This window comes from Vicugna pacos, chromosome 7 (genome assembly GCF_048564905.1).
Source record: "Vicugna pacos chromosome 7, VicPac4, whole genome shotgun sequence".
Classification (NCBI taxonomy): domain Eukaryota; kingdom Metazoa; phylum Chordata; class Mammalia; order Artiodactyla; family Camelidae; genus Vicugna; species Vicugna pacos.
This window is the reverse complement of record NC_132993.1, coordinates 40307337-40328112: the sequence shown is the minus strand read 5'-3', so window position 1 is coordinate 40328112 and position 20776 is coordinate 40307337. Positions and strand designations below refer to the sequence as shown.

The 20776-nt window shown below is 54.2% G+C and overlaps 1 protein-coding gene and 1 long non-coding RNA gene across 5 annotated transcripts in view; one reads left to right on the top strand and one right to left on the bottom strand.

Annotated features, from left to right (window-relative positions):
- The window catches only part of ADCYAP1R1 (ADCYAP receptor type I), a 55992-nt gene that overhangs the window by 11906 nt on the left and 23310 nt on the right, over positions 1-20776 (top strand). For all 4 annotated transcript variants that reach the window (XM_072964722.1, XM_072964721.1, XM_072964720.1 and 1 more), the window contains exons 3-9: positions 597-702; positions 12975-13082; positions 15699-15719; positions 16786-16827; positions 19282-19391; positions 20002-20099; positions 20566-20698. In XM_072964722.1, coding sequence (XP_072820823.1) covers positions 597-702; positions 12975-13082; positions 15699-15719; positions 16786-16827; positions 19282-19391; positions 20002-20099; positions 20566-20698 — 618 coding nt within the window. The remainder of the gene's footprint in view (positions 1-596; positions 703-12974; positions 13083-15698; positions 15720-16785; positions 16828-19281; positions 19392-20001; positions 20100-20565; positions 20699-20776) is intronic.
- LOC140697386 (uncharacterized) lies at positions 7422-9528 on the bottom strand. Its single transcript, XR_012074371.1, has 2 exons — positions 9397-9528; positions 7422-7573 (listed from the first exon to the last, which is right to left on the bottom strand). It is a non-coding gene; the product is annotated as an uncharacterized lncRNA (long non-coding RNA).

Below are 20776 nucleotides of genomic sequence, written 5' to 3'. Positions count from 1 at the left end.
TGCTTCCTTTTTCGTAAAAGAGGGCAGCAGCAAATGAGAGCAACTAGCAGGCCCCACCGAATGTTACCACTGCTCCTTCGCCTGCAGCTCCTGAGCCCCCAGAGGAAAGAGGGGATGAGCTCTCTCAGCTCCCTCTCTTTCTCACCCCCTGCTTGCTCTCCTAAAGTGCAGTCATAGCCTCGTGGTCTCTGGGCTGCCTGGGTTTGAATCCTGACTATACAGTCTACTAGAAATGTGACTCTGAGCAAGGTCTCCTTGCCAAAGTCTCACATCTGTTGAATGCAAAATGGTAAAAACAGTGTCTACTTTGTAGCTCTCTTGAGACATGCGTGCACGCATGTGACAGAGTGCTGCACGCACTTAGTACAGTGCTATTTGTGTGTTTGCTAATGTTGTTACAGGACGTGGGAACTGAGACCCAGGGAGGGGGTGGGCTCTGCCCAGGCCACACGTTGAACTGGTGAAGGGGAGGAACCCTCATGGACCCCTGCTGCTCTGAAATCTCTGTCGCTATCCTCTTCCCACTCCTGTTGCTCCCCTCCCCCGTTGCCCCTGGGGCTTAAGCAGCAGGGCTTGACCACTATCCATCCCTGCAGGCCACCGCCATGCACTCCGACTGCATCTTCAAGAAGGAGCAAGCCATGTGCCTGGAGAAGATCCAGAGAGCGAATGACCTGATGGGCTTGAATGACTCCTTCCCAGGTGAGGAGGGTGACAGGGAGGGCACATCCGGGTCAGCCTTTAGAACTGATGTGCCAGCCTCTGGCCACCGTGTAGAAAGCGGTAGAGTGACACGTCCCCGGGGCCTTCAGAAGGCCCTTTGGGGCAGTAGAGTCCTGGATCTGCTCTGCGCAGTGACGCTGGGCTTGCCCTCCTTGGGGACGGCCTGCCCTGGATGCCACCTGCTGGAAGGGGCTGTTCTGGGTGGCTGGATGTGGCTGTCTTCACTCCCACGGGGGTTGGGATACAGCTGGTGTCTGGGCTGGGCAGCAGCTGTCAGAGAGCTCCTTAGCAGGCAACCTGGGCCTGGTGGCAGCAGGAACACAGCTGTTGCTGGTGACTAAGCTAAAGAACATCTGGTCAACCCAGGGCATAAGGTATGGGATCAGTTCCCATCTCCTCTGCTCACTCCATCAGAAGGCAGGGAGCGAGGCAGCAGCAGGAACCCCAGTCCTGGGCCTGTGTAGTGCGGGGCTTCTCCTGGGGCTGTTAATGCGGAAGGGGTGCTGCTTCCTTGTGCTGGATGGTGCCATGGACTGTAAGACATTTAGTGGCCTTAAGTCTCCCATTAGATGCCCATAATGCCTCCTGATCCCAATGACAGCTCACAGTGCCTCACAGCATTTCCAGATGTCCCAAGGAAGTGACACACCCCTGGCTGAGAACCTGTTGTCCTACATAAGCCCTTCCTCCCAGCTCCCCCTTCTGTGCAGCGAGATGCTGAGGGCCGTAGGGCAGGGGTGCCCTCAGCTTCCTGGCTCCCAGCAGGGCCAGGGAGAGGGTCTGCATGGGAAGTAGGGGATCTGGAGGTGGAGGCGTCACTGGAGAACTTGCCAGACTCACTCATGCTTCAGTCGCTGGAGGGTGGGGCTCTCTGCCCACCCTAGAGGGATCCACGCTCCCCTTGGATCCTCACTGCTTACAGGGAGCTCTTCAGAGCACAGGCTGTTTAAACACTTGACTAGTCAGCAGCCGAGTTAAATGTAATGGTCCCTCTGAGCCGGGCTCCCCAGCCAGTCTGCTCAACGAACATTAACTGGTAATGGAGTCCTTCCCAGTCCTGCTGGCCTTTCCCTCCAGCCAAGATCTTGCTCAGCTGTAACTGAGGCCAAAGGTGGATTTTAGGGAAACTGAGACAGGGGGCCTAGATGGGCACACAGTTGCAGGAGACTCAAAGACTATCTGGTCCAGACCTCTTGTCTAGGGGGTGGGGTAGTGCAGTGGAAACCTGGGGGCAGTGACTCCTCTTTAGAACTGTTGCGGGGGGGAGTGTCGGGCTCAGGTGGGCCTGGAACCCAGATGTCTCCTGCCTCCCAGCCCAGGGTTACTGTTCCTGCGTCACAGGTCTCAGATACACTTGGGATAAGCAGTAGGAAGCATCTGGTGAGGAGGGGGTGAGGTGGGAGGTGGGGGAGGACTGGACACAGCAGGTGAGCTGTGTGCAGGTGAATTGCCCCTGTGGAGCCCTGGGCTGGGAGAGGACAAGAGGCCCCACCCACAGGGGTGTCCTGGCGGAAGCTGGGCAGGAACCAGGCAGCCGTAAGGATGGACACCACCCTGGGAGGGGCAGGCCAGCGCCTAGAGGGGCTCTCGCCCCCAGGTGTGCTCAGGAGAGGATGAGGCCGAGAAGAATTCTCTGTGGGGAAGGTTCACGGAGAAGGTGGTGTATAAACTAGATCCTTGGTCCTCAAGCCTGGCTGCACATCAGAAACGCCAGAGAGGTTTTAGGAAAATGTACCCAAGACAGAATCCAAACCGATTAAACCAGAACCTTAGTCCACTGTAGTCACCATGATTTTTAAAGGCTCCCTGGGCAATTCTTATGAGAAACTAGGCTGAGAGCCCCTGAGTTGGGCCCTAGGGAGACGTAGGCACTTGATGGCAGGTGAGAGCCGAGGGATGGATGACTAGAGAGAACATTCTAGGTTGAGGGAACCACAGCAGCAAGAGGCAGGTGGGGGAGGAGAGTGAGTAGCTCCCTGCGTCTGGAACCTTGAACTGGAGTTGGGGGAGAGGGGTGGGCTAGAGGCAGGGTCTGGCTGAGGGTCCCAAGAGCAGGTATCTGTATGTTCCATGTTCCCGTCCACTGGGGTTGGAGGTCAGAGGGCATAGCAGGGCTAGCATCCCTCCAGCTTAACCCGGGACCCTACCTGGCCCTCCCTCCTCTAGCCCTGTCTCAGAGGCCCCGTGAGTCAGGTCACCCCCAAGCCTGAACTTGGGCAAGGGCCTCCAAGCCTGTGGAAGAAATTCACTGACTCACTCATTCATTCACTCAGTTATCCCCTCATCCTCTCACTCATTCAACTCACATGATGACCTTGAATCTTAGGGCCTGGATAGAATGAGGGCGAGGCTTGGGGTAGGGGCTGCAGAGAGAGAGGTTTGCACCCTGACAGCCCGGACTGCAGAGTTCTCCTGGGGAGTGGGGAGACATCTCTAGGAAACAGTGCAGTTTAGAACAATCTGGAAGGGCTTTCTGGCGTTGGGGACCAGATCCAGGCTTCAGAGCGCAGGTGGAGCAGCAAGGGATGTTACAGGTGGGGGATGACCCCAGTAAAGGAAGGAAGTGGGCAGTGAGTATGGTGGGCGGAATTGTAACAGCTAGCACTCAGGTACCAGGGAGCAGGTTCTAAACCCTGACACACTCGCAACTGCACGACAGAGCTCAACCTCGCCAGCCTATGGGCTGGGGAGAGTTTTCCCTCCTGTTTTGCCGATGAGGCTATGCAGCCTCAGAGAAGTTAGGTTATTAGCTGTTACCTAGTAAGTCACACAGCCAGGAAGGGTGGAGTCAGGATGTGTGTTCGACAGTTCCAGAGTTCTTGCTCTTAACCACTGGACTGCTTTGCGGCTCAGGAGAGGAGGGAGGAGACAGCTCCACCCCCGATTTTCCCTGGCTGCACTGAAAGGTCACACGGCAGAGGAAATTGAAATGAAGCTAGAGAGAGGAGTTGGGAGAGGAGGCCTTACACGTGTCCTCCAGAGGCCTGCACTCTTCTTGGCTACGAAAGGCCAGAGGGTGTTTTTATTTCTAAGGGCCAGGGCAGCCTGAGGCCTCAGCCTCTAGTGACCTGCTTGCCTGGTGGCCCAGGCTCCGGCTCCAGCACTGTGGACAGAGAGGGGCTGGGCCACGGGAGGGCGTGAAGTGTCCACTCCTCTGGCATCAGGCCTGCGGGCGCAGTAGCCCTTCTCTGCAGGCTGAGGTTGGAGGAGCCCCACCGTGAGGGGACTTCAGAGTAGGTGGCCTCTGGGCACCTTCCAGTGCAGAAATTCTGGGAGATGCTGGCCATACTGTCAGCTGCCAGGGGGGTGGTTTGCTAGGCCCGACACAAGTCTCAGGCGGGGTCCTCAGAGCATCCTTGGCTTCTGATTCAACCTGCTTGTAAAGTATGGGGAGTGGTCCATCCCATCGTGCTGTGTAGAGCCTTAGAGCCTCCGGGATCATTTAAAGATGCTGATGGCCAGGCCCTCCGCATACCAGCGTGGTTGGCCTTTGGGTGAGAGGCTTACTGAGAGTGTGTGTTAAAGCCTCCAGATGATTCTAAAATGTATCCAAGTTTGAGAACCACTGGCTTGGCTAGAGAACAGAATCCCCTAGGACGCTCATGTCAACCCGAGCCAGAGAGCAGCCCCCAGGGTCCAGGCCAACCTAGCCGGGAACCAAGAGTCAGACTGTAATGAAGAACCACAGTTGTGCGATGTGTTGTCTGTATCTGTGCTTGATGTGAACTGAGAGAGGCCAGCCCCTTCCTTGCACGGCTTCTGCCCCGCCCCGCCTGTCCCTAAGCACATGTGCCATGCACAGAATGCTGGCCAGGGGTCAGCCGATGTCCCTGCAACACACTTGAAAATGAAAAGGAAAATCTGCCAGCTTGTTTCAGTGACTGTGACTGTGAATTCACAGTAATGCTTTTATATATTAAATATATATATATATGTGTGTGTGTATATATATATATATTTATGTATATTACCTGTGTGTTTCCACAATCTTTTAAATCCAACTAAGTGAGTATTGGAATGAGGACACTGACGTGTTAGAGGTGACGTGTGTCTGTGGCATGTGTGTGTAGTTGGGGGGACGATAGGAGCGCTCCTGCATCCCCTCAAGTCCTTATCCCTCACTGGTCCTGGGACCTCCATCCCAAAGAGAACATGGGAGGGTAATGCATATAGTGGCCTTCAGAGTGGAAGCCGATGTTCAGAGATATGCTGGAGGAGACACCGGAGCTCAGCAGGCAGCTGAAGCGGGTAGAAAATACAGGTAAGGTAATGGAGATGAAAGCAAGATTTCTGACTGGGTGGTTTTGTCCACAACATCCTTGGTGTGTTTTAAAGATTTTTATTGGGACCGTTGTGGAGAGGGTGGGTATATTTAGCAGTTTCATCCCTCATTCCAAACCCCTGACGGCTAAATGGGACTCGAGACAACGTCAAGTCCGGCTCTGTCATGTGACACCCAGAGAGGTTGAGACCAGAGGTGGCCGTCACTGGCCAAGTCAGCTGAGGGCCAGAGCCAGCTCTGGGACAGGACCCAGGTCTGCCGTCCCCTCCAGGGAAGGCCCTTTGTGCTGCAGTGCTTTTGTGCCCAGAGAGAAGAAAGGACTCCTGTGCGTGGGAACCAGCGTCTCCGCTCTTGAACATCCCCAGGCCCACGCAGCTCACAGGCACTGCCTGCTGGGCCGGTCGCTTTGTTCTCTTGGCTCAGCCCAGGCGGCCTGCCTGCCCGGGGTGAGTCTAGCCAACATCTCCTCTTTGTGGGGTTGCGGGCTTTCGTCAGCCTGGGGGCCTTCCCTGCATTTAAGTGGGCTGGTCAGGTGTGGTCCTCCGTGGGGGTCCCCCGCCCCATACTCTGCAGAAGATGGAAGAGGGAGCCCGCGGCAGCCTTGGCAGGGGCAGGAGGGAAGAGGCTTGGAGGGAAGACAAGAAAGCCTGCTCATTGCTATTCTGACCCAGCCTCTGAGGCCTGTCCAGGGTGCAGAGTACATGTCCCAGCACCTCTCTCCACCCTTACCAGAAAAGAGGCCTGGAGGAGGGAGGGGGAACCACAGCAAGGCTGGGTCCAGGCTCCCCATCCTTGGAGCAAGATCAGCTTCTTATCTGCACCTCCCAGCTGCTCTGAGACTGAACAGGCACCCAGCATGGGAAAGGGGTGAGGTCCGCAGGGACCCTCTCTCTGAGGAACGCATTTCCAGATCTGACAGAGGGTTCCATTTCTCTCCAAATCTGTTTTCCTTTAGTCAAGTCTCAGACTTGACCCTGCATTGGAACCTCCTGGAATACTTGTTAAAGCACAGATTGCTGGGCTCAGCCCCAGAATTTCTGATCAGTGGGTCCGGCAAGGCCTGAGCATTTGTATCTCTGGCAGACTCCCAGGGCTGCTCCTGCTCTGGGGTCCACACTTTGAGAACCACTGACTTCCCGAGGGGAGGGCTGTATTTTCACTCCTCTCTCCACAGCCCACCCTCCTGCTCCCAGCACTGAATTCACAGCTGGTCCTCATTTTATGGATCAGAAACATTGGCTGTAAAGTAAATTTCAGTAAATGGAGTCATTTTTCACCCTTGGATTGCACGCTGAAATGAGGGACTTGTCCTAACAATACCCAGGCACCTCGGGCAGCTTCTCGTAGGGAGGACTCTGCCTTTGTCTGAGTTCCCTTGGTGTCCCTGGTCTCACGGGTTTTGAACACTGTGTGGAACTGGACAGAATCATCACCATGACAACCTGAGATTAGCTCCTTATTTTGCTCCAGTCGAGGCTAATGGCTCTTGCATTCTCTCTCCATTCAACCTGCCCAAGTAGTCTCTTCCTCCCCTGCCGCCAAAAGGCACTGCCTCTCCTGGCTTTGTGTATAAGCGTCTTAGTGGGAGCAGCCCTGCGTCCAGCATTCTCCCCACTCCTCCGCCCTGAGCAGGAGTCCCCCGATGCCTGAATTCCTCCCACCAACTTCCATAGAAGCTTTTGGTGGGACGGACGGAGCCAGGAGGGCGGAGGCAGGCTTTGTGTAGAATTGGGGCCCAAGAGAAAGTGAATCAGGAGGCTTGGGGGTGTCCGAGTGGAGAGTTCTCCCAGGGAAGAGGACCGGTTCGGACTTCCGACCTCCTCTGCATGAGGAAGAAGAGGGGAGGAACTTTCTCGACCTCCTAACAGTGGCTGGTGCACTGGACCATCTCCTCCTTGAGGCAGGCTCTCCTGGCTGCTGTGTCAGCAGCCTCTTGTGCTTTTCCTTGTATCTCTGGCCACCCTCCTCAGTTTTCTCTGCCGGCTCCTCTTCTAATGGTGGCATCCCTTGTTCTGTTGGGGCCAGGTCCTAGGCTCTTCTCTTTTTTTCTTCTCAGATCTGCACCCTCTCACTGGACACATCATCTGGGTTCACTGCCCTACCTAGCATCCCTGGGCTAACCACGCCCCATGCTCTGTCTCTAGTTCTCACTTCTGCCCTGAAAGCCAGCCTTTTATCTAACTGCCTACTTGAAATCTAGCTCCACTTGGCTCTTCATGTTGTCTCAGGCTAAACACACCCCAGGTGACACTCGAGTTCCAGCTGGCCTCCCCACTGTGGTGAATGGCTTGTCCAGCCTGCCATCCAAACACTCAAACCCAGGTGCCATACTTGATGCCTCTCTCCCCTCCACTGCGTTAGTCAGGGTAGCCTAGACCATGCTGCAGTAACAAATGAATCTTACCATCTCAGAGACTTACGGCCATAACATTTATGGCTTGCACGTGTCACAGGCCCGCGTAGTCGTCAGAGGTGGGAGGTGGAGTTTGACTCTGCCTGGTCCTTCAGAGATCCAGGCTCCTTCCGTCTGGGAACATTGCCACGCTCGACATGTGGCCTCCAGCGATGCTGTAGAGAAGGAAGAGAGAGAAGGGGTGTGGAGTCTGTGAGGAATGTTCTTGAGACCTGTTTGTCACTTCCTCCACTTACCACGGGTGAGCACTCAGTCACATGAGATGGGCGAGCTCCGACAGTGCCTGGCTCACCAAGCCCTGTGAGTCCTGCCTCCAGACTCCCCTACACAGACCTCCTTTCCATCTCGGCTGCCATGGCTCCAAATTGAGCTCCCCAACCTCCCCCTGGATGGCTGCCATATCCCAACAGACATGTCTCCACGTTTACTTTCCTGCTCTTGAAATCTATTACCTTTCCACACAACTGAATCAGATCATGTGACTCTTGTCTTCAAACCCATCCATGGGAGGCAGAATAATGCCCCCATCAAAGATGCCCACGTCCTAATCCCCAAAGCTGGGAGTGTGTTGCCCTAAATGGCAAAAGGGACTTGGCAGGAATAGTTAAGGATCTTAAGATGGGGAGAGTAGCCTGGATTATTCAGGTAGATCCAATATAACCACAAGTGTCCTTACAAGTGAAAGGAGGCAGCAGGAGGGTTAGGGAAGGAGAAAGATTTGAGGATGCTGTGCTACTGGCTTGGAAGATGGAGAAAGGGGCCACAGAGCAAGGGATGTGGGTGGCCTCTTGGGTCTGGAAAAGACAAGGAAACAGATTCTCCCCTAGAGGTTCTGGAAGAAATGCTGACACCTTGATTTTGGCCCAGTGAGACCCATTTTAGACTTCTGACCTCCAGAACTGAAAGGTAAGAAATCATGTCATCTTAAGCCACTAAGTTTGCTCTGTTATAGCAGCAGTAGGAGAGTAATATACCGTCCAAGGTCTTCTCTTAGCATTTTCATTAAATCCAAACTCATTCACATGAGCACCTGACTATAAGCCCTGTTCAGGGAGAGACCAGAGTGGTTTATTCACTCCAGTATTGCTCTTCGGTGTCTGACTCATAGTAGGCACTTAATATTTCTTGAATAAATGGAGAAAGAAGAGGGAGGGGAAGGCGGAAGTGAGAAGAAGAAAAAAAGGTAAAAGGAGGAGAGGGAGGAGGAGAAAAGGCATCTCCACCTTCCAGCCCCAACAGAACTAGGCTTTGTTGGGACTAGAGTCTGAAACAGATGGGGAGAGGGAAGCTGGACGTGTTCTGTGGGCGTGAAGGGAAAATGATTGTCTTTAGTTGGAAAAACCCAAGGCGTTCTCAGGAGCCCCACTCCTGCCCTCATCTCCCTGGAAAGCTCTCCTGGGAGGCTTCGGCTGCAAGGCTCCTGAGGCTGGAGCAAGTCCTGTCAAGAACGGGAGAGCGACAGACCTCACCTCTCTTCCTGTCTGGGTTGGGCCAGGAGGCAATAACTGTAGGAGAAATGTGCCCAGGACATCCTGGGAAGCCCCGAGGAGGTGACCTGAATCTCCTGTGGCCCCAGTGATGCGGGCCAAAGGGATGGGTGGGTGGTGAGAGCTCCCCAAGGGGTCAGGGACATTGTCCCCTAAAGCAAAACTGTTTCTCTATTTGCAACATTTCTGACACCAAGTGTGTGAGTTTTCCGTACCCAGCAATTCTCCAGTTTTCCATGGACACCCACTGGATGTCCCTATAATTTAATTCAAACCTGACAATAACTACGTGGAGTTAGCTCAGACGCTACAGGCTGAGGGTCAGTTTCATGAGAACTGTTCCCCCAGTTCAGATCCCAAGTGCAAGCTGTGGGTCCCCAGGTTACTCACACGTCAGTCTGCCTTGGCTAAACATGAGGCTTCCCACAGCCTCCTCCTCAGGCTCGAGAATGTGCTATAATGGCTCACGGACCTCAGGGGAACACACTTACCAGTACTGTAAAAGGTTTTGTAAAGGATATAAATGACCAGCCAGATGAAGAGGTACATAGGGTGAGGTCCGGAAGGACCCCAAGTGCCAGAGCTTCTGTCTCCAGGGGGTTTGGAGTGTGCCACCCTCCTGGCACATAGCTATGACTGCCAATCCGAAAGTTCTCCAAACCCCATTGTTTAGGGGTTCTATGGACATTCCATTGTGTGGACATGATCACTTAAATCATTGGCCAGTGGTGATGAACTCAGTTTCTGGGGGGGCCCTCTCCACTCCTTGAGTTTGAGGGGTGGAGCTGAAAGTGCCAGTTCTCTCATCACATCGTTGCGTCCTCTGGGGACCAGCTCGCATCTTCCAAGAGTCATTTGATTAGCATGTACTCAGATAAGGCTAAGAGGGGCTGATAAACAGCAAAAGCTGCTCCTCTGACCCCACCATGCAGGATATTCCTGGGGTTTTAGGAGCTCTCTGCCAGGAATCTGGGACGAAGATCAAATGTATAATTCTTGTTGTGTCACAATATCACAGTCCCCTAAACCCAGACCCTGGGATTGGGCCCTGGAGTTATAGGTTCTAGTTTTAGGCTTCCTACCTGCCCTGGTGCTACAGGAATTGCCCGTAGGACCCTTTGTCTCTGGAGGGGACCCAAACTAGGAACCAGGACGGCTTCCAGAGTGTGGCAGGCCAAGGGGTGGGGTGAGGGGACCTTGGCGGATTTCCCTTGGGGGATGTTTGTTCTGGCAGTGGGGCCAGGGAGGCAGCCCCAGCCTCCTAGCCATCCTTCTGGGACCCCAGCAGGTCTTGAGTGAATCTCTTCTAGATTTGAACTCTAGTCACTCAGAGTTGGGAGGACCCTCCGAGACACCCAACCTTTGCTGTGCACAAAGGGAAACTGAGTCAGGCTGGAGGTGGGTAGAGACATGCCAGAATCATGCAGTGAGCCCCTGGCAAAACTCGTCTGCGGCTGCCATGCAAGTGTGGAGGGGACACCCTGCTGCAAATGCAGCTTCTCAGAGTTGTCTTCCCACCACTGTGGCCCAGGGCCTGATGGGCCCTGGCACATGGTAGGTGCTCAGTAAATGGTTAAGAGGATGGATCCCTGCTCTGCCTCCAGCCTGGGAGCCCCTTCCCTGACTGTACCATCCTCACTGGAGCCCTGTGTACCTCCTGCCCCTCCACCCTGGTGACTGTGCTTGCTCAATCTGATGTGTCCTGGGCCTCTGGAACGTCAGCTGGCAGTAGCAGCTGGCTGTGCCAGGGCCTAATGTTCCCCACTAAGGGAACATCTGTTGGCTGGGGCTCCCAGGTCGTGGGCCAGACACGGCCATGCTCCACGGCTGTTCTGTGGTCAACACAGGCCATTGTGGCCGGAGATGTACCGTTAGGTCTCTTTCAAGGACATGTTATCATGGAGTCTTGCTGTGGTGGATGGACAGGAATCATCGGTGACTGGCCTGGGACCCATCTCCCTTCTTGTGGTCCCCAGTGTCCTTGTGGTCTTAGTTTGTTGTCCTCAGAGCTTTCTGTGGTGCCCCTGGCTCTCAAAGTCAGTCATTCTGGGAGCAGACACCACAGGTTAATGAAACAGGGTGTGAACTCGAAAATAGCCAGGTCTGAATTCTGAGAGATAGGGTTTTCTGCACTTGGCAGCTTTGGGTGGCTTCTGGTCCAAACAGGACCCCAAAGTCAGTCATGGATACCAACAGAGAGACTGTGAGCTCCTGAGGCCCCCACCCTTGCCCAGCACATGCCCTGACTTCCTCTGTGTCTGTCAGTGGCCCTCCGCTGGCCTGTCTTCTCACCTGGTGGGGCTCTGTTTCATCTCTCTGCCTGGGCCACTTTCAGAGGAATGATTCCCATGGACACCTAATTGAAGTAAGGAAATTAATGGTAATAACAATGGCGAACATGCCGCCTTTCTTTTGAGAGCTTTAAATGTATGATCTCATGAATCCCCCAGCAGCCTTGTGGGGTGGGATGCGCGCTGGCGGTCCCTTACCTGACAGAGAAGCCTTCTCTAAAGCCCTTATTTATAGACCACTTAGCAGGATGTGGTCCCGTTCCTGAAGCCCTGTCCTCTGCTGTCAGACATGCTACCCTGCCTGCCGCCTGCCTTCCCTGCCCTGCTCGTCTGTCATGATCTCACCACTCCGTGCACTTCCTCTGTCCACCTGAAAAATGTGGGGCTCCCTCCTCCATGCTCCTCTCACGTCCTGTCCTTTCCCTGGGTGAACTCTCATCCCACGGCCTCACCCACACCCATGTGCCTGAGGGAAAAGCAAGGGCCTGGCTTTGGGGACCTTGTTAAGGTACTGAGGTGATGGGACCACTGGAAGGTGTTTACTGGTGGTGGGGGCTGTATGTCCCGGCCAGGTCTTCCTTTGGAAAAGATCACGGTCAGCTGTGTGGGGTCGAGTGAGGAGAGCACTGGGGAGGCTGACATCATACTCCCAGTGAAAGGTGGTTGGCCCTTGGATGGAGAGAGTAGGGCATGGATTCCACAAATATTTGGAGGTCAAACCAGGAGCACTTGGTGACCAGTTGGCTATGAAGCATGAAGAAGGAGGCAGAGCAAGGGTGACATCAGGGTGCCAGCTGGGGCTGAGACAGGAAATCAGATTTCAGAGGAGATGCTGGGTTGCATCTTGGACGTGCTGCCTGTGGATTGTCTTGGGCCTTTCAAGTAAGACATATCCAGCAGGCCACTGGCCACGGGAGACAGCCCTCCGGATGTGCAGGAGTTGGGGTTGGGAGCGGTCTGTATAATTCTGTCCTTAAGGCCATGAGCTCAGTGATCTCGTGTAAGGTGAGTGGGCAAGGGGCTGAGGATAGGGCAGATGTGAGTGCCTGCGTTCAGTCAGGGTTGGGGGCCGGGCGGGGCCCAGGCCGTACAGGCAAAGAGGTGGCTGGTGGTGAGGTGAAAGGCATTTCAGCGGAGAGGAAGGATGGAGTCAGACAAGGGGTGAAGCGTGAAGGGGAGGTGAGGAGGTGGTGATGGGGAGCACACAGAACTCCACAGAGAGGCTGGCAGAGCTGGAAGGAGAGCGGGCAGAGAAGTCGGAGGGTCCACTGAGCCCCCTAAATCTGAAAATCTGGTCGTCAAGCTTGGCTTTGTCTCTTCCTCACAGCTCACGTCCAGCGAGTCACCAGCCTTAATGATTCTCAGATACCTGTCAGTGCGTCACTGCCCCTCTCCGTCCCTTGGCACTCGCCGGATCTGGGCTGTGCCCCCCACCACAGTGGCCTCTGGGGTGGTCCCTGCCTCCTGTCTCTTCATGCTCCTTTCATGGTTCTGGGACTTGGCCGTGTAGACCTCTACTTAGCTGACTCCCCCCTCCTCCCCACCCAGCCAATTTGTGCTCCTCCTTTGGGTCCCAGCTCCACGCCACCTTTGTGGAGCAGCATCCTTGGGCCAGCCGGTTCCTGCCCCTTCCCCAAGGGAGAGGGGGGCCCACCAAGGTCAGTCTAAAGCTGGACCCCACAGTGATAGAGCCTGGGGATGTGGGAGAGCTGGTGCAGGGTGATGTGTGTGTATGTGCGGGGCTGGACGCCTTCTCACCATGGCTCCTTTCCCCACAGGCTGCCCTGGGATGTGGGACAACATTACCTGCTGGAAGCCTGCCCACGTGGGTGAGATGGTCCTCGTCACTTGCCCGGAACTCTTCCGAATCTTCAACCCAGACCAAGGTGGGTTCCCTCTGGGGGCTCTTCAGGCCACGCTCAGTCCAGTCTGCTCCCCACACTTGGACCCCAGGCCTTCCTGGGAGACATGGGGTGCTCTGCAGACAGATATTTCCCATTCCAGAGCTTATGTGCTGGTGGGGAGATAAAATCACAGAGCCTTGTGCACACAGGGACATAGAAACCCCCTCAGACGTGGCGAGTCCACGTGGATATGCATTATCACGGGTGGGGCCAGGCTGGGCTCTCGGATGTGGACTCCCTCACTTACCCAGCTGGGGACCCTGAGCAGGGCCTTCACCCCTCTGTACCCCTATTCCCTGTCTGTAGTCTGTCAGATGGGAATGTGGCATGGTGACTGGGTTGAACTAGCTGGCCAGTGAAATAAAAAGTTGGGTCATTTGAAGAAAAATGGAAGACGCAAGTGGAAGTTACTTAGTGGAACTGGGCATGCCTTAGTGATCAGCGGTGTGTGTTAGCTGATGTTATTATCATTATCATGCGCACAGAGATGCTCAGAGGCCAAGAGAGACACACAGACACACAGCAAAATGCCCTCAAGTGGCCGGCCACAAAACACAAGACACTCGCCATGTCCCACCGAGGTGTGGGCGCAGGGCCCCAGACCCTCACAGTGGCTCAGCACACACTCGTGGTTGTTAAACAAGGTGTGTTCTTGGTCCTCGCTGCCCTTATACAGCTGTGAGGAGGAGCTGGGGGTCTCCCCAGGGGCCCGTGGGCTGCCCTCAGAGAGGACACGGCACACGTGGGAGTGGGGTGGTCAGTGACTTGCGGGTGCTAGCTTGGATGAGTGTGTGAGGGCACCGTGCCTACACGGGAGGGCTGGGTGGGTGTGGGTCGTCAGGAGGGAAGTTTGGAGCATGCCTATTGAAGTGTCCTAGAGATATTCAGGGGCTCCACACCTACTTGGGAGTCCTTGGGCGGGCAGCAGCTAAGCTTTGTGACTCAGGTTACGGGAATTGGGGCAGGGGAGAGAGGGCAGTGCTCTGCCGATAAGCACAAGGTCTGAATGACCACCTCTCCGTGGTGGGGGGCCTGAGGGGAAAGGGTTCTGGCGGATCTCTCCTTTTTATGAGTCTGGTGGGCTCTCCAGTCCTGTCCCTGCCTTCCGTGGAGACCTCGTGGACTCCCAAAGAAGGTTGGTATCCAGCCAGTCCACACTGACACTGCGCGGGGCCTGGAGGCAGACTCTGGCCCTCCAGCTCACCCCTGTGGGTGTCATGGGAAGCAGGGTGGCTAGGTGAGGGCACTGAATTAGGCTGCCTGGGGAGAGAGGGCGGGGCTGGGCTCCAAGCAGGTGATGTGCTGAGAACCACCCACATGGGGACTGCTGAGCCCTGGTTGGGGCCTTGGTTTGAGAAGGACAGAGGGCGAGGGCTCCTGAGGGGATTAGGAGGTCTGAGGCAAGTGTGTGGCCATGGACAGATTCCTCGAGACCTGGGCCTTGGTTTCCTCCTTCCCCTGCCTAAGGCTTTAGCTAGTGTCCTTCGAGAAGCAGAGTTTCCAAGCTCCACTCCGCTACAGAATCCTGCCTGCCTCAGTCCCCTCGCCTGTCTGCCAGAGGCAGAGGCAAATTCTTTCACACCTGGAAGTGCAACAACCTGGACTCTGCCTGGAGGGGAAGGTTCTTGCAGGAGGTGGCAGGGAGTGGCAGTCTGCTGGGGTACCAGGCATCTGTCTCTGGCTCCCCTCCCAAGACCAGAGGAAGCAGGGCTTCCCTGGGATACACCCCACCATGCCTCCCCCCACTTCTCCTCCCACCTCCGGATCTCCCGCCAGCCCAGCAGGAGGGTGGCAAACTCTCCCATCCAGACGACAACGTGGGGACTAGGTGTGACCCAGGGCAGGATGGGAAGTGCCGAAGTGAGAGACACAGTGTGAATGGTGGGCCGTGGCAGCCCGGTGATTCAGCCCAATTTCTAATTCATTCCTATAGAAACCAGCTTAATCACTTCCTTTATTCACGTACTCCTTTCGCTCAGTCATTTATTTAAAGTTTATGGAACTAGATCTACTCTGGGTCAGGTACCATGGCAAGACTACTTCTTTTCAACCACATGAAAAAGGCAAAATGAATCAACAGTAAAATAAGATTTCCTTAAGATAAAGTTTCCTGCAGACTCTATCCCACCCTCTGGCAATTGCACAATGAATGTGTTACTTACACCTGCTTCTTAATGGTTCATTAAGGCAGGGCCTTTTAGCATCTCCATTCACAAAGCTGGATTAGTGAGACTTGCCTTAAATACTTAGAAAGTTGAGAATGGCAATTGTCATCTAATTTCTTAGTTCCCAGGGCTGAATCTCGTGCTCATTGTAATAGTTGCTGCTTTGCAGGCTACTGGGGATATAGGAGCTCCGATCTTTCTCCTTACAAATGCCTCTGATATTTCTCTTGAACTGTGTTCTGTTTGGGGAATAGTAGAAGTCTCCAGTGTCTGGCCCATCCCCAGCTTGGGGTCCTATGCCTCTGGGCCCCCCGCAGAGCCTCTCTCCAGAGTCTGGGAATGGGAGGGAGGAGAAATCATTGGCAGGACCCAGAGAGGAGAAATCTGACTTTAGCCTCCTTGCTTACCTCTGTGTTCTCTCTTTCTGTTTCAGTCTGGGAGCCAGAAACCATCGGTAAGAGGAACCTTGGAGAGGACAGACTGCTGATCATCTGTCCATCTGTCCATCCAGCAGGAGCCCAGCTCTGACTGCTGGGAATGGGTGGGGGTGGGATGAGAGGCTCATTAGGGACCAGGTTCTTCTCTCCCTCTCCCCCTTCCCTCTTGGCCATCTGGAGATGGGGGACACAGGAAGAGGGAATGCACAGCCCTTGGCCTCAGGTTGCTCATGGGCTTGCTTGGGAGGATGAGACTTGCCAATGGGAGGGGTTTGGAAAGAAGCCCACCTGCGTGCACAGGCACGTGCATGTGTACACATGCAGGCCTGACTGTGTGCATGAGCCCACGTGGATACTGACATCTCCAGTGGCCTTGGAGTTGGAATGTTTGCCAAGCTCAAGAGTAGAAGAGACCTAACCAGGTAGCATGCAGGCAGAATAATGAAGAGATCAGAGGAGGCTTCCTGGAGGAGGTGGCTGGACCTTGGAAACAGGATTTTGAGAAGCAGAGGGGAAATGGGAGTTCACTGCTAGCAGAGGAATCAACCTAAGAAAAGGGTGGAAATAGGAATAAAGAGTCAGTATAGAAAGAGAAAAAAAATGTCTGAGGAAGAAGTCTTTGGAGTCCTAGGTTCCCTTTAATGAGAGTGTTTTGGGGGCTGAGATCAAGGGTTGAGCACCAAGGAAGAAATCCAAGCCCAGGACCCATATTGCTATTCTTTGCCGTTTTCTTGGAAAGGCCCAGTTACCCTTTTCCATTCCTCTCCCACTCCAGAGGTCCTCCCATCCTCTGTGTTTCATTTCCACTTCCTGTGGTCCAGCAGGGAGAACTGAGTCATGGGCCAACATTATCATCACAGAATACAAAGCCAGTGAGTTTGGTACTGGATGGTGCAGTGTGTCAGATAGGTGTGTACAGCTACTGAGTGAGATGCTGCATCTTAGCTGAGACTCCACCTTCCCCCAACCCCCGTCCTCCAGACCAGGGGCAGCTTTGGCTTTCCAGGGTGCAAAGCCAACAGTGCGTGGCCCTGGCAAGCTGATGGTTGGGTGTTGTGACTCATGCCCACATCCGTTTTGCAGGAGAATTTGGTTTCGCTGACAGTAACTCCTTGGATCTCTCAGGTAAGGAAGGGGATGAGCTGGGGTTGACTGTGGACTGGCTGGAGGGAGGTTATCTGCTAATGTGTGAGCTTGGGGACTTACACGTTATGCTAGGCTGGGCTATGCCTCTCTGTGGCTGTGTGATCTTTGGCAGACTGCTTTCCTTCTCTGATAAAGTTGTAGATTTTCTCCATGGAAACTTGCACTCAAGTGCTCATACAGAACAGTGCGCATCCAATTTCAGGGGAGCACAGAGCTCAGCGAAGGACTCCTAGATTAAATGGCCCCTGATAGCTTTCGTTCCCACATGGAGAATAGTGGTTCTCAAACTTTAATTGTGACCACAGTCACCTAGTGAGCTTTTAAAAACAGAATTCCTGGACCCCACTCTCAGAGTCTCTGTTTTAGTCAGCCTGGTTTGGGACCCAAGCATGAGCGTTCCTATTCAGTCTCCCAGGTGATGTTGCTAGGCTGGTCTGGGGCGGGCACCCACTTTGAGAACCACTGCCCTAAGATTCTGTGCTCCTACAAAGTTGCTGGGGCAAAACAGCCTAGTGAAGTAGGTGCACTGTGGGGTTTTGACAATCTGGAGAGTACTCCATCTTCCGGAAATTTCTACAGAACAATCGAGTGGGAGATTCATGGACTAGTTCTGAACAAACAGGTTTATACTTCTCTGAGCCCACAGTGTATTGTAAAAAGGAAAAGAGAAAAAAAAGGAAAATAAAAGAAAGGAAATGGCTTGTTTCTCTAGAATACTTTAAAAAAAGTGTTTTTTAAAGCAATTTTCCTTTCCTCTTCCCACCATCCTGATATGGGCAAAGCAGAGAGGAGACCCAGGGAGGGGAAGAGGCTTGGCCAAGGCTCTGATCCCCTAGGACGTGCAGACTTTCTGAAAGAAATGTTCAGAGGGACTTGCAAGGAGGTTGCCAGTAGCAGCCCGAAACAGATTTGCTGGAAGAAGGAATTGTTTGGCATCAAACTGAGAAACAGAAGTAACCCCTTCTCTCCCTGGGCCTGCCAGACGTCCTCCTTGTCCTGTGTCATAGGACTCAGAATCTGAGAAGTGATAGCCGCCATTCTCCCCACTCTGGGCACGGCTCTCTTTATGGCGGGGTCACCCACCCTCTGCTGCTTCTCAGAGTCCCAGGAAGTGCTTTTCTGACTCTTGGCTAAAAAGAACTGCCTTTAGATCTTCCAACTCAATCAGCAGAGACGTGAGGTTGGAAAAGTGGAGGGGTCTCCTGTCTTGGCCTCTGCCCTTGCCTTCTTCCTGATCTCCCCAGAGGTGGCCTTGGTCACATGGGTGCTGGAGCCCCTTTTCTGCAGGTGTCTCTTGTATACAATTTCTTGGCCCCTGAATCCTGTGAAAGTAGCCATCCTCATGTGTCCTAACACACCATCCGTCTGGGAAGAAGTGTCAGTCTGGGGCCACATTCTGGGGCTGGGATGGAGGCAGAGGGGGCTGCTGCCTTCTCCCCTCCCCTAGACACCCATGGTTTACCCTTAGACAGTCAGGAGTGGGGAGGTTGAAGTGAGCAATCATGAAAGGCTAAAAGGCCCCAAGTGGGGTGAAAACCAGACTGGACTCCACTCTACAGCCAGCAGATGACTCCTGTCCCCTCTGGTATCCTACAAAATGGCCTTTAAAGTCAAGCAAAAGAAAATTAATTGACCTTAGTGATAGGAAACAGATCTCTAAACCTGGGAAAGCAAAAGGGTTTTTTTTTTTTCAAACTGAAATGTATATCTTAATAAGATCTGGTGCTAGGTTAATGGCGGTCTGGTCCTTGTTAATAAAGCAAGCTGTGTCCCCCCTTGGTGCGGAATATTGCAGCTGCTGGAAGGCCCAGAGCTCCAAGCATCACCCAGAACTGACTCTCTGAGGATGTGACGAACTCCTGCCCGTCTACCATCTAAGATAATTCCTGGGCAAGAGTCTTGGGGTCTGGAATCTGCATTTGTGATCCCAGGTTATTCTGCTGCTCACTGAAGTTTGACAAGAGCTGACCCAGGGCTGAGGGGAGGGGTTCAGGTCTTTCTGGGAAGGAGGCTGGATTGAGCCCGGCTCAGTCCCCTCACCCCTTGTTAAGAGATCTTTTGCACCTTGCCCCCCCCCCCACATCCTTTGTGTAAAGGCTGAGCAATCACTCTCCTCCCTCAGACAGTAGAGGACCTCATAAACCTTCTGGTGCCATGCTTCTCAGATGGGCACGTGGATTAACAGGAATTTCCACTTAAGACGTAATTTTCTAATAAGAATTTCGTGGCCCCTTTAAGGGGAGGGTATAACTCAGTATTAGAGTGTGTGCTTAGCGTGCATGAGGTCCTGGGTTCAATCCCCGGTACCAACATTAAAAAAAAAAACCTAAAAATAAATAAATAAACCTAATTACCCCCCTCCCCCGAAAAAAAAGAATTTCAGTGCCCTCTGAAATCATTTCTGTGCCTCACTGAGTTTTTGTTCTGCAACAGACATGAGGGTGGTGAGCCGGAATTGCACGGAGGATGGATGGTCAGAGCCATTCCCTCACTATTTTGATGCCTGTGGGTTTGATGAGTATGAATCTGAGACTGGGGACCAGGTGAGTGTCTGCCCCCAACCAAGAGGCAGAGAAGGTGAGGCTGAGGAGGCGGGTGGAAGGATGTTTCCACCAGGGGCCTTGACTCCTGATAGAACTACAGGAAGCTCGGGTCCAGAGGCAGCATTCAGGAGTGCCTGCTGTATATCCACGCCAGACTTTCATGCACTCATTCTGGGCTGAGGAACAATTAGTTTGCTGCCTGAGCTCCTCCATCCCCCACCATGTGTCCCCTACCTCCCTGGCTACTCTTTCTTCCAAGACACTCAGCTTTTCTGTGGCCCAGCAATTGAAGGGTTAATGCCGGGCCCCACAGGGGGCCTCCTGGACCCATCCTCAGGCTGAGGCTGGTGCCCTTTCTGACTGGTCCGTGGTCCTGCACTCACCAAGCACTTACTGGGCTGCTGCACAGTGTAGACGCTGCAGAGGAGGGGAAGCAGCTCAGTGGGGAATTGTGGGTAGGGGGTTGGGGGGGTCAGTGGAGGCGCTGATGGACAGTGGAGGAGATGATCAGCAAGAAAAGAGAGGAAAGAGGAGCTGGGCAGCAGGCCCAGAGGTGTGGACGGGGGGCCGGCCCCACGTGGAGCCCTGCATGTCCTGTGCTCTGCTCCAGGATTATTACTACCTGTCGGTGAAGGCCTTGTACACGGTTGGCTACAGCACATCCCTTGTCACCCTCACTACTGCCATGGTCATCCTGTGTCGTTTCCGGTGAGACCCCCCAGCAGCGATCGAGCAAGTGTGGCCCACCCCAGCTCAGAGCCTTTGCTCCATCCCTCCCATCCCCACTCCCTCCCCAGATGTCAGCCCTTGGGAGGACCCTTGGGAAAGCGTTTCCCCCAGCCCTGGGATAAGAGATGAGAAATCTGACCCCAGAGAAGGCACACAGAAAGGCAGACCCTAGGCAGGAGACCTCCGTTCCTCAGTTTACCTTCCTGGTCTAGGTGAAGAGAGGTCACAGGAGGGAGGAGTCTGGCCTCATGGAATAGTGGGGCCAGGTGGCAGGGGCCTGGAAGAGAGTGAGGGTTTAGAGAGGTGGGAAGAAGCTGTGGTCTAGGTGGAGGACCCCACTGAGATGAAGCTGTGGAGTCGGCCCAGAGTGGACCCCGGGGTGGAGGGTGGAAGGCCATGGGGCTCCGCACATCAAGGCTTCTGCTCCCCTGGCCCGCTGGTATAGGAAGCTGCACTGCACCCGCAACTTCATCCACATGAACCTGTTCGTGTCGTTCATGCTGAGGGCCATCTCCGTCTTCATCAAGGACTGGATCCTCTATGCCGAGCAGGACAGCAACCACTGCTTCATCTCCACCGTGAGTGCGCGGGCCCTGCCGGGGCGGGCCCTCCCTGCAACGCCCCACCGTCCAGGTGTTTTCCTGCAGGTTAAGGCT